The sequence below is a fragment of the Meleagris gallopavo genome, chromosome 7 (assembly GCF_905368555.1).
Source record: "Meleagris gallopavo chromosome 7, MGAL_WU_HG_1.1, whole genome shotgun sequence".
NCBI lineage: Eukaryota > Metazoa > Chordata > Aves > Galliformes > Phasianidae > Meleagris > Meleagris gallopavo.
The window spans coordinates 5,466,386-5,484,370 of NC_139410.1; the positions used below are offsets into that span (position 1 = coordinate 5,466,386).

General features: G+C 43.5%; 1 protein-coding gene across 21 annotated transcripts in view; it reads right to left on the minus strand.

Annotated features, from left to right (window-relative positions):
* The window catches only part of IKZF2 (IKAROS family zinc finger 2), a 112,193-nt gene extending 94,224 nt beyond the window's left edge, over positions 1-17,969 (minus strand). For 5 of the 21 annotated variants that reach the window (XM_085228710.1, XM_085228703.1, XM_085228704.1 and 2 more), the window contains exons 1-3: positions 17,629-17,969; positions 15,131-15,179; positions 14,294-14,401 (exon numbers count right to left, since the gene is read on the minus strand). In XM_085228710.1, coding sequence (XP_085084836.1) covers positions 14,294-14,401; positions 15,131-15,164 — 142 coding nt within the window. In that variant the 5' untranslated portion in view covers positions 15,165-15,179; positions 17,629-17,969. The other 16 variants (XM_085228711.1, XM_085228709.1, XM_085228705.1 and 13 more) reach the window with 13 other exon arrangements.
* Positions 17,970-17,985: the final 16 nt, after the last annotated feature.

Genomic DNA, 17,985 nt, shown 5'->3' on the forward strand with positions numbered 1-17,985 from the left:
AGGAAAAGCAAGCTATTACTCAGTTGTAAGCCGGCTGTCCCTTCCATGCCTGAAAATTTCATATACAAACACAGCCAATCAGCATCCCCTAAGCTTTTCACTACTCAGATCTTGCCTCCACGATATAGGTCTGCTCCAATATGGGTAGAAACAAATGGAGAAGCTCCAACTGGGAGCTGGGGATCAGGTTCCCAATTATTCCTGAGGAAGTTCTCTAGCTACACAGCACAGGACCAGCACCTTAACTCTCATTTAGCTAAAAGGCTGCAATTCAATTAGTGCAGCAACTTCTTTCCTTTCCTCATAACCTCCCCTAGCCCAGCACCTACATACGGCCACTACAGGAAAGCAAGAACATTCCTAATAAATCTCATCTACTGAAAAGGTGGCCAGCAAACAAACAAAAAAAACAAGTGAAAGAAAGCATTCTCCAAAGTACGCAGACCACAGAAAATAAAAGCAAAGGGCCCAAAGCACAACACTTGCCATCAGCTTCAATTAGCAGCAAAGTGGGGTTTGGGAAAACAAGGGCCTCTTCAGAGCTGCTATAGGCAAAGATGAAATCCCAGAATTAAAAACAAAATCCCCACATGCATATTCAGAGGCAATTACCTTTCAGCTTAAAGTCAGCCAACACGCATCTTACTACAGCAGCTCTTAAAGCAATCTTGTTTACAATTGGAAATGGATTACATTATCCGTCAGCTCCACCTACACATAATGCAGAGCAAACTGTCAAACATAAAATTACAAAATGGTTATTGTAAGGTATCCCCCTTCAGCATAAGAATTAATTTGACCTATTTTATTACTAAATTATTACTCCCACACAAATTTTCCATCACAGATATCTATCAGCGCTGACATTTTTACACCAGCGAGGCATTCTCAGATGCGTATTTTCTTCTCCTCCATCTCAAAGGTGTACTGAGCAGATTTGATGTAAACAGCCTCCTGCCAAGCTAGTTAAAAATCTTTAAACTTTATACATACAATTAGATGGTGACAAAAAGCATTTGCTTTAAAAAAAAAGAAATCTACACCGTTTCAGATTCTGAAACAAAATGCCTCACAAGTTAAAGAAATCTCAACACGCATTTAAGGAAGACCTGCAGGTATTTTTTCCTACAGCTCCGGCAGGTTGTTCTGATTGTCACCAAGAGATGTGATTTGACACAATGGCCCTGATTAAGAATGTGCTTAAGTCCTATTAAAGCCAATGGGAGTTAATCATCTGTTTAAGAGCTTTGCTAAATCAGGACCAGAACAGGAGATATTTCCAAAAATCTGGACCTAAATTGAACACACTAATTAGCTGCACACACCAATTACGTGATTATGGATGAAACAGTTGTTTAGTATTTACAACAAGACACTTGGTGTGGAACCATTCAGAAATAAGTTCCAATTATCACTCTGTAACAGGTCCCACAATTAGGCAGTATAACCCATCTATACCATATTTTTCTTAGCTAAAGGAATGTGTTTTGTCTTTGAAATAAATATATCCTTCCATTACTATTTGTCCAAATTATCAAGTGGATCAAGATCTGACCCTTTTCTGAACTTCACTGTATTCACAGTGAGGGTATCTGTGCACTCAAGCTTTTTTTTTTTTTTTTTTAAATCACTACTCCTTGCTTACAGAGAATATTCACTCTTGCATTGCAAAATATAACATTTGCACTCTGTGCTGTCTAACGCTTCAGCCATGTGCTCAGGAAACAAATGGGCACAGATTTGCATATTCAAGACTACAGATATCAGCAGTGCATTTCTAGCAAATTGCTGTTCCTACAGCCCAGGAGTTGCTAAAATTATGATTGCTCCTATTTACCTATTTGACATTAAGCAGGATTGCCAAATCTCACTTCCCTGGTATGCGCTGGTTCTTCTCAGCACCAAGGTTTTCAGGTATATGGCTACAAAAATCTCCACTTCATCCAAAGAAGAGGAAAAAAAAAAAAAGCATCCCAAACCCAGAGGAGGCTGAACAGCCATGCCTCTGCAAAACAGCTCAGAAATGAGAAGCTACATTGAAAACTACATTTATTAAAACAAACAAACAAAATCTCATGGCATGTAAGGCAATCTTGCAATTTAAAACTTGACTCATGATTGTGAAAGTTTGGAGTTGGCATGCCAACTTGGTGAGCCATCTGCTCACCAACAATTTATAAATGAGACTGCTGCCAAAAGCCACCCGATTACTCAGTTCTAATATTAGTGATGTAACTAAAAACACGCTCTCAGGATTTTTACATTCCCCCCACGATGAACCAGGACACACACAAAAAAACTTGCAGAAAAAAAGTTGAAAAGGAAGACAGGTAAAGTATATTTATAATCAACATTCCCTTCAGGTCTGATTATTAGGAACATACAAGAGTCCATCCTTCTGTACTGCAATTCCCTCTCAATCAACTCAAAACAAATCTGCAGATTATAAGTGATGAGAAAAGGTGAATCACGTACTCTTTATTCAATGTCCATTTCTTCATTAGTGATTCAAGTGATAGTTTGTTAAAGCACTACGGTAAGAAGAGTGTTTAATACATTTGGACAAAAAAATCTAACAAGAAATTGTGTGTGCAGGCTAACAGGTACACTGCTGATTTCAGCAGTGGTGCTGATCTCTGTTAGAAGAAGGTAATTTGGAATAAAAACGCTATTGGATTCAAACAGTTCCTCTCCAATTAAAATCCCTGATTACGTAGCGAAGAATTGCTGAAAATTAATCTACAGTAAATAATCCTTGGGGCAAAAAGATACTGTAATGAAACTGCATGGAAAATTACTCACTCATTTTTAAAACATGAGTCACAATTCAGTTTTGTTGGCCTGACACTCCAGATGCATCTCCATGGCGAGCCGGCAGCAAATCCCAAAGCACAGGCAGTATTCCCACAGCTCGGGCATGCAGTGCTGTAACAGCAGTGCCAGGTACACGCACAGCACCTCCACTCCTCACCTCCCACCCAACCAGGTCTACCTGCAGCTTGGCCACTGCCTTCACTGTGTGCACAGTTAGTTTCTGAGTGCCCTACAGGGGACAGAAGGAGGATGGGAAGCAAGGGGAATCCTAGCAGTATTAATTAAGAGAACAATGGCAGCAATAAGCATCCTGCTTTATTTTGGAACACCTTACTCTACCACTGCCAAAAAGAGTAGCTTTCAAATCCACATTCTGAAATTAAATGCATCATCATTACACAATTACCGTTCTAATTAGCCTTCTCAACAACAGATCAGCTTTATTTACAATTAATTTTAGTTAATGAGTTAGTTGTAGTTTTATCTGAAGGATAATTGGGGAGAATTAATAACTGCTTAATCCACACAAAATTTTGATGTTCATATCGTGTACAAAATTTTGAGAAATGCTTCTGAACCCTGGCCAACAACCACCAGCTTATTTCCACTATCTGAATGCAGCCAAAGCTCAGCAAATGTTACCATATTACATTGCAGTACATTAGAGTGTTTATGTATATAATTAGAATTATTATTATAAACAACACTCATAATTATGAATTGAAATTTCACTCATAAGGAAGCTTTCTCCCTTCCAGAACACCTGGCTGCAACAACTACTTCAGGCCCTCTCCTTGCTGGCCCACTGATTTACTTACTGACAGCTGCACGAGGAAGTAATGCAGAAGCCCAGAATTTAGAAGGAACTGGCTACTCTCCCTCCCCATGTGCCAGGCATTCCACACCTCTCATGCCTTTCTTCATATTGGGGGATGTGATCCAATGAGCCCTAGCCTGCCTCTAATGACATCTTAAGTCCCAACTGCTGAAACAGGTATTGGCTTAAAACTATTTTCAAATACTGATCTACAGATGAAATTTTATGCTGCAGATTCCCAGCTTGCCTGGGCTTCCTCTGAGAGATCTTATGGGCCAGAGAGCGGGAAGTTTCTTGCCCTGGAAGGAGGGGTCAGATGGATTTTGCAAGAACCTCTTTCCCTAAGGCACGGGGCAGCACTGCTCCAGGCTATTTTCAAAACAAAGTTCCACTGCAGCAATGGTTGCACTTGGGACACTGATGAAGTATCTTGACAAGAATACTTCACAGAGCATTGTTATAGATTATTTCCTGGAACACACCGGTTAGGTTTTGAATACATATGTGATATATATTTACTACAGCAAAAATCTCACTGCTATCGATTTCTCTATAAATATTTAATGGTTAGCAGTCACAAGCTAAATTTAAATAACAATAGCACTAATGACATTAAAGCGTTTCATTCTTTCCAAAAGAGTGAGGAAAAAAGCAAATATCTTCATACAGCATTTTAACATTTTAAGAGCAGTAAGACAGCAACCTGAAACCATGCTGCATGCTGATAGACTGAGTCATGTCTGGTCTCACAGCGAGGTGATCCTGCACAAACATCTATGAAGAAGCAGGTCGTGTGAGGAACTGATTTCACAGAGACTGCCTTCCAACAACTTTTTCCCATGCAGCAGATCCTTTGACATTTAAACAAAGCGGTGCTTGATAGCTTTCCCATCAGCAGAGACCAAATCCACATCTCTTCCTTTTTTCTGGGTTCCTAATTTCCTAAGACTTGCATGTCTGTAATATTTTTCAAGCCTGCACATCTCTATTGCGTCGGACCGAAACTCCCCCAGTGCCTTTTCCTTGCATTCACACACATCACACATGCACGGGCTTGTCACAAGCCAGGCCTGGACACATTTGTAGATTTTTTCCCCCACCAGCTGCCAGCCTCCCCTACCTGGTGCTGGCTACTTTGCCGACAGCTGACTGGTGATAGCATTTATACCCTGAGCACACTTTGGCTTGGGATTCATACACGAGCACGTGGGATTTTGAAGATATAAAGACCTTGTGCAACCGACAGAATACAGATTTCAGAGAATGCAAGAGTAAACTCAGGCGGTTCTCACAGTCTGCAAGTGTCACGCACTACTCGACCCTCGGCTACACAAATGGCACATCATTCTTCTGAACTCAAGAGCCACCTATAATCTGACATTCTAAAGCACACACACGCAAATGATGAAGCTGACTGCCTCCCACCTATAGGAGCTGAATTCATACTAATTCCTCTAATTTATCTCCACCTCTTCAGCCTATAATTTTGTTCACCCATTTGTATCTCTTAAACAGGCATCCTTTGTGAAGCTCTGCAAGATTTATTGCTGAAAAGGCATGATATAATGAGGAGATATTATTACATTAAATTCTATAAGAATAGATTATCCAAAGGATAACACCTAACAGTGATGGAGAGAAAGGAGTGTTTGTTAAAACTAGAGAAAATTTTCAAACAGAGTGCATCGAGTAAAGCTCCTAGCACAGATGGTTCCATGCAGCTGTATGGAGATGTATCTATCTGCCCAGGAGCCATCTGTGCTAGTGCAAGGTTAAAACACCTGGTAAAGATGACCCACTTTGGGGAGATACAACAACTGTTACATACGTTTGTGTCTACAATATGTCTACATTTGAAGAACGACGAGGATTAAGGCATGGTGTGAAAATGAGGCACAAAGGTGCACTCCAAAATATTTCAGTTCATGGGAAAATGGGGGCCAGACGATCACAGACTTTGAGATGCAGGGAGAGGCCCCTCACCGCAGTGCTATGCATGCAGTGCAGGAGCCTTAACTACGAACAGACAGAAGAGGTACACACAACTGCTAATTATTAATTATAATAAAATAATAATAAAAATAATTATTCGTGTTTGCCACCCTTCTGAAGGCATTACCTGCACAAAGCAAAACATATACTGCAGGATATCAATTTCTCAGAAAATCATTAGATACGTTTAAAAGACCAAAACAAACAAACAAAAAAAAAAACACAACAGACCAAAACCCCATTTTCTTTTGCTTACTCCTTCTCCCCAAACCGTATTGCTAACCCAAATATGGTCTTGAACCTGCAAGCTCTTTCCTGGAAGCTTTTAAACCATCCATGACTTCAAGAGAACAGTTACTCTTCCTCAGATGAATAGACCTCATATCTCTTCTGTGTAAAAAGACTTGGTGTTTTCATACAGAGTCAACTTCTTTCATTTTCAAATACGGGAATTCACACCATTCTGTCTGCTGCTCTCTGGACAGGAGCGGGTACTTCACTCATGCTGCTGGAGTTCAGAGGGTACCCAGGTACAGTGACCAAAATTCTCTTGGTTTGTGTTTTACGGATACATCGGTAGCTAAGAGAGCACATTTACTCACTGAATTGATCATAATTTGTCCAGAGGCTGAGTTAGACACTAGGTAAGTAGGTGTGAATTCTCACTGTTCGTACAAACACTCCCATGCCAAGAAGTGATTATAAAAAACATCTCTACGGATTTGGGCATAACACAGGCTTCTCTAGCCAGCTTTCTATGCCACTCAGCAACTTGACTTTCATGGGCCAAAGGAAAAGATATCTCCTGATAAAAACATCCCTTCTTTCTGATATAATTAGGATGTTGAGAGGAATGCAACAGAAACATGGCTAATAAGGAGCTGAGAAGCCTCCAGCCTATCACTGAGCACAGATATCTTTAGGATAATACTTCTTTTTTTCTTGTTCAAGCGGAAAGAACAAAGGGGATACATAGCAAAGTATTCCTCATCAGAAACTCGGGCTTTGTAATATATGGACTTTTAAAGTTAAAACATCGCCTTGGTCTTAAGCCCTCCCCAGATCTACCAAAGGCTGGAGATTAAGTGTGGCCTGTCTTTCCTCCTCACATGTGAAGAAATCTCATTTAAAAAAAAAAAAAAAAAGGTGATAGAGAGGACAGGAAGATAAGGTGGTGATTTGTTGTGCTTCACTGTGTCTTGCCTACTTTGGAAACCACTTCAGACTTCTGCCCCCAGGACAAAGGGTTGATACAAGCAGCACCAAGACACAGCTGGGACTTTTATCTTCATTGCATAAGGCTCTGGCAAGGAGAGTAGAGCCAAATCCTCACAGTACCTCCTCCAGCCCAGTGATGGTGAGTGAAAGAACATCAAGATTATCAGTAGTCCCTTTCTCTCTGCCCTACTGCAGTAGCTATGCTCACGCCCTGTACAGCCACGCAAGTCGTAGCAACACTGACTGACTTCCAGTCACCTGCAGGTGTCCCTCACAAGGGGATCAGACTGGTAACTGTGGCTTCATTGGAAAGTGTCTATAAGCACACTAGAAGAGCTCTGAGAGAGCTTCATGCCCTCTCTTCACACATAGAGACAGAGCAATTATGTTTGTATCATTACTCTGAACTAAAACAGCAAGCACAAGAGCAAGTATCACCTCTGCAGTGCTCTGCTTGGCCATACCAGAGCAGTCACTGGAATAATGGAACACATCAACCCAAAAACCAGAAAGCAGAGTCAAAAAACCAAGGTACTGAGGAAGCAAAAGTTAGTGGGAAAAAAACAAAAAACAAAAAAACAAAAAAAAACACCAGGAGGTTTTAGTTCAGTTTAGACGACTTAGCTGTACACAAACAAGGGGGAAATCAATCAACCCTAAGCTTTACCAGGAATAGCATCACTGGTTTTCCAACACACTCCAAGTGTCCTATCTATAACACTGCCTGCAGGTGACCCTGCCAGACAGGGTATGCTCACTGCAAGAGCTTCTGTCAATGTCACTCTGCTTCTGAGGGATTACAGATCTCCAGAGCCACGAGTTGACACAGCACTGCCAACAGGAGCCCAGAATGTAGGGCTGGCTCCAGATCAAGGCCACGTTTTGCTGTGTGGTGTAAATAGGGGGCTGTTCACATACAGACCTGGTAATTCTCAGCTGGGTGAGAAGAGTTAAAATGTTACAGCTGCTCTAAAGTAATCATACCGAAATAAGGTGCTTTAGGACTACCACAGCTATTCCTGTGTGAGACAGGAAGTAAGCTACACTGGTATTAAGGTACTGCTGTATGTGTACGACTGTGAGGCTGTATGAATTGAATGTTCAACAAAACCTTAGCAACTTTTCACGGAGTTAACACATGCCATCCAAATCCAAATGATATGTGGTCTCTGTGATTAGAGGAAAAAAAAAGCAACACAAAAACAACAACAAGAACTGGGGAGGAAAACCTGGCCTCTTGTCACCTAGCTCTTAGCCATGTCTGCCAAGCCTCACTGCTTCTCAGCAATAACCACAGCTGTGCTTCCTTCCATTGAGATGCAGCACTCTGCTGCTGGGACTCCAAACAAGTTCATGCATGTAGGCAGGGGACGACATGCCATAGCATGGGCACAGCACCACGGGCTGCTAACAGGCCTCATCACTATCGAGAGCAGCAGCAATGCATTCTCTGAAGTCTTCTGCAGAGGTGCCTCAAGGCAGTCCTCCCGTAAGGAGTTTCATTCACCACAGCATACCGAAGTAAAAGCAGAAGACTGTTGTCTTATCCTCTTGGCTAGAATTAACATCACTCCAAAATTCCCTTTTTGCAGTGCTTGCCCTCACTAATGCATGGGGACAACACAGGCAGCTGCCTTTCCACCAAGAAAGCCCAGCCCTGCAAACAGACATTTGGCTGGAGAACGAGGAGAGCCAATAGCCCACAGGAAAATAGGAAAAAAAAAAAAAAAGGCCTAAAATCTGATTTCTTAAGAGAAAACACTCATTGATTTCAGTATAAGCGGGACCTTCACAAAGATCTGGAAAGCGAAAGACAGAACACTCTGTAACTGGTATCCAGTACTACAGCTGCTGTCAGAGGGCTGTTCCAAGGAAGACGAGGATTGCTCTTTTTGTTGGCATGTCTGAAAAGGAACCAAAATTCCATAAGCAAATACTAAAAACATGCTGACTCCTCAGCTACCAAGAGCAATGAGTGTTGTAACAGGGTGTGTACCAAGGAAAGTTAACTGAACCTGACAGTCCCAGAAAATAAGAGAAGCTCCCTAAGAAAGGTGTGTGCTGCAACAAAGCTCTGGCAGATGACCTCTCAAGAGAGTTCCATCAGAATGAATAAAACCTATTTAATGAGATTAACTGATCAGTTCACTCCACCCTCATTATAACACTCACCAAAAGGGAGGAATGTTTTTACAACCAAGTACCTGATTCCATTGGGAATGCCTGAGACACACTGACATCAGATACAAAAAAAAAAAATCTATCACCACACTGTTGCACTAACTACTTAGTGTTCATCTACATGCAACTTGTACCAGGGGAACTGTTTCAAGATTTTAACCATCCCAATGTGAATGATCTGATGTGATGTGGATTAACATAAAAGCAAGAGGCATCCCAGCAAATGTTTCATATTTCCTTTTTTTTTTTTTTAATTAAATCTGTGCAACAATCCTGCAGGACTTCAACTGCTTATGTGTGGATAAAAATTTCAAGTCTGATCATCACCTCATCTTTCTTCCCCCTCCTTAAACTTCAAAAAAAAAAAAAAAAAGCAATTCTCAGTGTATCTGAGGTTAAAATACTAAATTAAAGAAAACTCTCCTGTAAGCAAAGTCACTCGTTTCTTCCATTTCTCTTCCACACTGAGTTCATCTCTTATGCTTAAGCTCGCCGCCCTGCAACCTGTGAAACGATAGGTACATCTGTATTTAGGCAGCACCATGAAATTCCACAGCTGAGTTTTCTAAACATCACATTGACAAGTAGGGAAGTCAGATGAGAAGGACCGCAGGACATAAGTAGACTGACAGAAGTCCACATCCCAGCACTGAGGCAAAGATACCCAAGACGTCATCTACCCTACTCCTTAAACTCTGGGGAAAGAAAGCCCTCAGCATCATGAGGTAATCCAGTCCAAGTTTTTAGCACCATATGCAGTGTTTCACACTTTGCAGATATTTGGAAGAACTAGAGACCTCAATCTCCACTTACGAGTGCAACAGCCAGGCTGCCAGAATTCTTCATGCACCAGTGCATGTGTCAGGGTGTAACTGCTGCAAAGCACCAACATGTTTCTCCATGCAGCCCAGTCCAGCCAGCCCCAACCACCACAACTAAAGAAAAGCCTCAAGCAGAGGCTCAGCCTGTCACTTCATGCACAGAAAGAGCACATATTGAGCCAAGAAGAAATCCAAAATGAGATCCAGCCTTACTTGCCTCGGCCATAGATTCTGGAGATGGCAAGGCTTGTTTGGTGCGTAGCGGAGGCACGATGCAATCTCCGATTTTATGCAGTTCCATTCCAAAAGACAGACTTCCCAGTTATATTTCTTTATACGTGCAGATGTGTACCACCACTGCGTCAGCACCACAAAACATTCCGCTCACAGCAGCTCGTATGGCAGCAAGCAATTGAAAAATGAAAGTAATCAAGAAAGACTGAGGATTCTGAAGGTACAAAAAGTAAGAAGAGTATCACTGTTAGTCCAGCAGCCTACCCAAACTGCCAGGAATACGGTATTGACCACTTCTTAGCAAAACCTTGCCCAAGTTCTCTTACCAGATTCGGACCTTAAATACAGTTACAGAAATCACTCACACTTAACTAACATGGCTGTCCCAACAGCGCAATCATTCCCCACCACGAAGTAAATGGAATCACCTCATTACTTTTCTCAACTGAGTCAGCCAACAATGTATTTTCTTAATAAATTAGAAGCGTTGGCAAGTTATGAGGTAAATTATTATAAACACATCTTGAAAGCGTACCACAATTTTAATCAGTTTTAAACATCAGATGTGGGGTTTGATACTTAAGATTGTTCTGACTGCATTTCGTTTAAGGGCTCCTTTTGTCTATGAAAGCAGAGATAAGAAAGTTACCTAGGACATTCGCTGTAAAGTCTCTAATTTAAGAGGAAATTTCCTCTGTCACTGACTGCTATTACTTTCCATAGGACACCAGGCAAGCGGTCGTAGAGAAGCTTCCTTCATCCCACACGAAGTGACCGCTTTGTATCAGGACAACTAACCAATGTGTGCCCCTGCAGCCTCGAAGGGGGATGCTCTTCTAAGCCTATTTTAATCTCCAAGGGAAAAAAAAAAAACCTAAGAACTACAGTAAGAACTTAGCATGGTATTTTGAGGAGGTGGCTGGAAATTTTCTTTTAGGAGCTTCTTTTATAATGATTCCCCATCAGCTTTTAAATTAGCGTGCCGGTTCCTATTCTGAGTTTCCTAATCACCCGCAACTTGGTCCTATTGCCTTCAGTGAGCATTAAATTGACTCCCCTGAACTCTGCAGGGTCCAAACAATGGCTTAAGGCCACACAGTCAACTGTTCGTCACCAACACGGAGTTAATTGAGCAAGCCTTAGATACCCATCTCCAAGCATCACCCATCAAAAGCGTTCCCCCACAGAAGCTCTAAACAAAATCCAGACCTCCAGATCTGAGGCTACGTAAACACATAATCCCTAAACAGCAGGCATAGCACTTATTTGTCTTTTGCTATTGAAGAAAGCCAGATGATCTATCAGCCTATTCACTTTGACTATTTACACGTATTTTAAATCTTTGCTTACATAAAACTACAATGAAGTATTTTAGAACAGAGCATCTGCCAACATCCATACAGTACTCTGCTGAAGGCAGATGCATACCATAAGGTGCGTGTAAGATCATTAGTTAGCTATGACAGGTGATTTGCTGTGATTTATCTTTAAGGATCACCTCATTCACAAGGAAAATTAAGCGTCGGCCCCATCTATAACCTATACATGCAGTCTAGATACTTGAAAATGATAATAGGTTAGAGGATGCAGCAGACAACTCTCCAACACGAGCCAAAATATTTAACCTGAAACCTTTTGGAACAGAACCCAAAAGCATCAGTAGCCCAGCCAGAACTCCTACTAACATGGAATTGCCAGGGGCTAATGAACACAAAACTCTCTACCCAACGCATAATTTTACTGTTGCTGGGAGAGCACTGCTCAGTCGTTTCGGTACAGATCCAAGAAATTTGCTTCTTATGGTTTTGCCTCTGTTTGAGGCAGACACAAATTAAAGCTAAATTAAGAGCTGTGGCTCAAAATGAGTCAACGGAACGCAGGAACAAAGGTCAGAATGCAGATCTCTACCCTGCAGGTGCATATCCTGGGCACACAGCGAAACGGGGCCATCCACTCCCTTGGGACAGCTGGCAACAGAACCAGGGCTGAAACATTTCAGGTTGGAGCCGAGAGGATATGGATCAATCAGCAAACCCTACCCAGGTGGAATGGTGTGCCCTGGCTTTCACTGGAGTGGCAAGCCAGCAGCAAAGCAGCAACTCTGCTAGAAATTAAACCGTGCTCAACGTTACACATTTCCTCTGCTTACAACACATTGCTACTTCACGGGCCTCCTGGCAGCACTGCAGCAGGTTGGACAATGGCTCAGTCCAGCAACAGCAACTGAACTTGCATGTAGTATTACCAACAGCCATTCCACTTCACCCTCCCACATCTAAACAGGCTTCTGGCTCCCCACACATCAGACTGAAAGCTCTGAAGTACAGACTGGTGATTCAGTCTATGCAAGCTAGCTTCAAGATTGGACCAAAAAACTTAAGTGAACCATCTTAGCAGCTGCCACAAAAGCCAACAACCCGTAATCAATACCTTCCATGCTTGAGACAAACTGCCTCCCTCCAAAACATTCCTGTGCCTGCAAAGAATATAAGAGACAACCAATTTCAGAAGCTCTAGCTATGCATGGCTTAAGAACCCCAAGATAGAGCCCCTCGTTTTTCCAACAGCAGCACATGCTTAACGCAAAGCCAGCGGTGATGAAAGCAACTGAGACACCTGTGAGATACCACTAAACACATTTGAAAGAAAGATCACCACCAAGGCATTTGTGTTGCACAAACTAACACCACTTAAAAATTGCTCAAAAACGTTAACACAATGAATGTGAAAATATTGAATATGTTAAAGTCTTTTTGCATGACTTCATCCTGAACCTTTTTATTCCCTAATTTGACTTTGGTTTTTAGTCTAGATTATAAAGATGATTTAAAACAGGGAGCTTTTTCCCCCTTCCAATGAAGCGTTCCCATTAATAAAAAGGAAACAAAGAAAATGAAGAAAGTGAGTAGTAAAACTTTTACAACATAATAAAATATATCAGAATCCCATTGCAACAGCACTGGAATTGTCTGAAGATGCTGAATTATGATAGGATGTCATATAAAGTTCAGTCCAGAGTATTAGCAATCATACTCTCAGCAACATGCATATAATTGGGAGATCTTCATAATAACCCTCAGTTTTAAAGGCTCATAAAAAACTGTGTTTTACTCATAATTTGCAAGACAAAAGAAGAAATTCTTAAAGGAAAGGAATGTCTTTTTCTCAGTAAGGAAGAGTCGGAAGGCAATACACCATGTCTTTAAAGCAGGCAACCCTAAATGCTCGCTTTTTCTTTAGTGATTTTTCAGTGAAAATACTATACAGTCAGTTTAAAAAGATACACAGGAAACATACATCTCTACAGCATACACACTAGAAAGAAAATTAGTATCACACAGAGCAGAGAGCAACCCTCTGAAAGTATGCTGTAAGCAACACCTGCCACGTTATATTTTAATGCAAGTACTGAGGGACTAAGGTAAAAATCTCAATGCAACCTTGTAACTCAAAGTAAACACAAAAAGGAAAAGATGCTAGTTTTATGAATCCTGTATCAAATACATTTATCCACCTCCATACCATCATGTGAAAAATAATTGTAAACATCCTGTGAGCACTTGACGCTCTCAGTATCCCAAATCTCTTCACATTTTCTCAGTTTCTTCCTCGACACTCTAAATCAAGATCCTCTCTGTGTTAGCGAGTCAACTGCTGAGTGCCATAAACTTCCCATTATCCCAGCTATCTCTGGACTCACCAAAGCAAAGCTAAGGTAATGAATAGGATGCTGAAAGTTCTGAATGGTAACAGTAAAATACAACCTGCTGTCAAACCCAGATATTTCAACTTTATACTTTTGCCAGAGTAAAGCCTTTTCGTAAATAAAAAGTGTTTGTTTTCAAATAAAGTTGCTTCAAGCTGCTTCTGGAAGCACAGTAAACAGTAAAAATAATGCAACAACAATTTCCACTTGGATTGCAAAACCCGATGAAACAAAACAAAACCAGCACACGTCAAACTCAGAGTTTTCCTACCTGGAACAGGTAAGGACCAGCTCTCAAAAGCCACTTGGGGATAGTTCAGACTGGTAATCCCGTTCATGGTTAGATGAAACACCAACACGAACAAGAAAACAGAACAAGAAGTCTACCCCGTTCCTTCTCTTCTTTTATTGGCAAAGCCTACAGAAGTGGGTAAGACCAGGAAAGCAAGCCGAGGACCCCGACTAACCCAAAAACACTGCCAGAGAGAAACACGTTTAAGAGAGACTTACTGCTTGCCACGTGACTTGGTGAGGTATGCTGCCCATTGGGTGTACTTGAGGTGAGGTCAATAGCCATGCTGGAGTGCTCCCTTTCGGGTGAAAGCTCATTGTCACCTGCTTTCACAAAATAAGTCACCCATAAGTTTCCATCCTAGCAAAGCAACCCGATGATTAACAACTATGCCTTGCCAGCTACCTGCACCCCTGTTTGCCTTCGCTTTGCTAGGGGAACCTTCCAAAGCCTGCGAACACTGGATTCTCAGCGGCCAGAAGGAAATATTTGATGGACCGATTTTAAGAGCTCCCTCAAACCTCCCATCACCAGTCTTTTGCAGATACCCTTAACAAAAATCCTGGTCCAACTGCTTTGTCTCAGTAGAAATTAGTATTACTTCTCCATTTGCAAACACTGAGAATCAAGACCGGATAGCAGGAGACTGAATTCCTACTTTGCAGGACAGACCTTCCCCCTCGGAGCCTTTGGTCAGCTGACAGTTAAACAATGCACTCAAAAATAAGACATTTTGCCCTAACACAGAAAGCAGGAGAAACACGCAGCAAAAAGCGAGGAAAGTTGCTGGCTGCAGGTTCTGAAAACGAGTGCTCTCTCTCACAAAGTTCATTCATCCTCAGCAAATACTTAAATTGTGAGGTGCTCACTCACGCACCCATACCCACACATTTTTCAGTCACACATAAAGCTTATGTTTAAATGCCATTAATTCAGTGGCATCTGACAGCAAAGACCATACAGAAGGAAGCTAAAGTTTCAGGTGCCCGCATTACAGAAAGATAGCGGGGAAAAAAGAAAGTACTATAGAATAATCAAATAAAACGACTACTTACATGTTATATATCCATCAGCAGCCTCTGCTTCCATAGTCAAAGTGCAGTGCTGCAAGGCAGAAAAGTACACCCTCAAAGACACCTGTCAGTATCAACCATTAAACGATTAAACTTACTTAAAGCCCTGAGTAGTTATACCCATTTTGCTGCTGTTGCAACCATTGCCTAGAGAAACACACAAGCGTAGTGCATGCGTTCGCTTGCAAATCACCGAACCCTCCCTGTAAATTATCGGAGAAATCCAGCTGACCCTTGGGCAGGCTGTGCTGGGACCTTCTTGGTCTGACCAAAACCCTCACTGTTCCCACTGTTCACTCACTCTTTTTACCTGATTTTAGTTTCCCCACCCCGAGTTTCCACTTGTCTCTTTGAAGCAGGGATTGTAACGCTTTATGAATTATCAGCTCTCACAGCCAAAACAGACCTGCAGGAGTTGGCACTATTAACAATTGCTCTTTTCTCACCTACTCCAGGAGACTCCGCTCTGCCCTAACTAAAATAAACCCCTCGGTGCCCGTGCCCCTTACAGACTGCTGCCACCAGCCCTTGCCTCACACCAGCCCCTCACATCAGCACACACACCTGTACACACACCTGTTCCTCCTCACCTCGCTGATCTGCCCCAACACGGGGCTGAACATCACACTTAATGCTCCCAGGCCATGCATTTTGTGGCATGAAGCAATCCTAAAGTTTCTGGAAGCACTTTGCTGACACAGAACAAGCTATTACTTTCCAGAAACCTAAGTAACTGTATAGAATGACACCCCCTAGCTATCATTTGATATATATTGAGGAAAAAAAAAAAAAAAAAAAAAAAGAGGAGACAGAGGGGGATCAATAATCTTAACTATGTTCTTTTAACTGGAAAAGTTAAGAAACCAACATGACCAGAGGAGAATTTTATTTCCTCTCTCCCTCCCCGGCCTCTTTTTTGCCTTTAGTTTCAAAACTCTCACTGCACCAGGCAGCTAAATTATTCACAATGAGCCATTTCTGTATTGATCGCCAAGTATATTTAGCCCAGGCTCCTGGAATTTCTCCATTACTTACTGGAAAACAGGCAGCTTCACTTCTTGTCTCCAAAACCACTTCCCTCCCCCTCTTTCAACCCGCTTTCCTCCCGCCTTTCCCCCAATAAATAAATACTTTTCTCTGTGTTCTTTGGTATAAAGCAGATCAAATTCCCAAGGCATTCAGCAAATAACACTTAAATTTCAACCTGCCTGGCTGCTACCAAACTCTCTACAGTGACTGATTTTTCCACATGACTTTAAAAGCAACAACAACCAAAAAAAAAAAAACCCACAAAAAAATCCCTAAAAAGTTTCCAAAAAGGGCAAGCTGCTTCCTCAAGCCCTCCCAAATTACCTTCTCTTCCCCCTAGTCCAGGTAGGCAGGCACACACTGAGTAAAGAGAAAGGCATCAGAAGCAACAGGGAAAGAGCACCCCAGCCAATGGAGTGAAGGAAAGAAACGGGAGGAAGGGAGGAGGAAGACAAAAAAAAAAAAAAAAAAAAGGCACAGAACCATGCGTAACCCAAAAAACCCACCGTTTGGGGTGGTTTTTCATTTATTTATTTATTTATTTTTTAAAAGTGGGGGAAAGGAGAAGGAAAGAAAAGTTTGCTCCCCGTTTTCAGGCTGTGATGGGGAATCCCGGCGGCTCGGCCTTTCAGCCGGGGAGGGGGCAGAAAGGAGAGGCGCTGCAGACACGGAGAGGTGGGGAAAGTTGGAGGAGGGAGAAGGGGGGAGGTGGGGGCCAGGCGGCCGCCCCGGCACTTACAGGTGGGGCATGCGGAGCCGGGCAGCGCGGGATGAGCCGGCGGGAGAGCCGCTCAGGAATGGCACATACTTTCAAGGAAGATGAAGAACAAAAAGGGAGAGAGGGAGGGAGGGAGAGAGGGAGGGAAAGAGAGAGAGGGAGGGAGGGAGGTCAGCCGGTGCTACAGCAATGCGATTAACCAGCAGAGAGAGAGAGAGAGAGAGACAGAGAAAAACTTGATCCACCGGTTCCTTCCGAATCGGCACGGCAACCGGAGCGGGGGGGCTCGGGCGGCAGCGCACCGCCGGGCGGGCAGCCTAGGCCAACTTCCCGGAGCCGCTCCGGCCCCCCCTCACGACCTGTCAAAGTGATCCAAGTCCTGCCTCACCGCTTCCATTTATTTCCTTTAGGACCCTTTATCCCCCCCACACACCTCTCCCGTTCCCCCCTTCCCCCCCCCCCCGTTCCTCCCCTCGGTCCCCCGACGCACGGCCGCCGCGCCTCAGGCCGCAGGTGGCGGCGGCAGGGCCGAGTAACGGGGAGCGGAGCGAGGGCTGCCCGGAGAGCCGGGGGGGGTCGGGGTTGGGAGCGGGGGTCCGGGGTCGGCTCCTGACGCGGCGTCCCCGAGGGGAGCAGCAACAAGTCGGGCCGCGCTCGGCTCGGGGCCCCCCGTGCTCCCGGGGGAAGGCGAGGGGAGAGAGGGAGGGACGGCACGGGGAGGGGGCAGATTTACCTCAGCCGCGCAGGCAGTGGATCACTTCCATGCCCCTTTTGTTTGTGTTTTTATTAGTGCCGCCGCCCCGCGCCCGTGCGCGGCCGCCTATGGAAACTGAGGCAGCGGCGCGGTCGCTAAGGGTAATCCTGCCGGCACTTCCTCCATCTTCGGAGAGCAGGGTTAGCCTGGGACAGCTGGTCAAACCCCGAGAAACCGATCCGCCCGCCGCCCTCACACACACACACAAGCACCGCGCACTCACTCCCTCACTCACACACATACACACACACACATACGTGCACATACACTGAGGCGCACGCAAGCGCGCACCCGCCCGCAGGCGCGCGCCCCCCCCATCGCTCTCCGCGCGCGCGC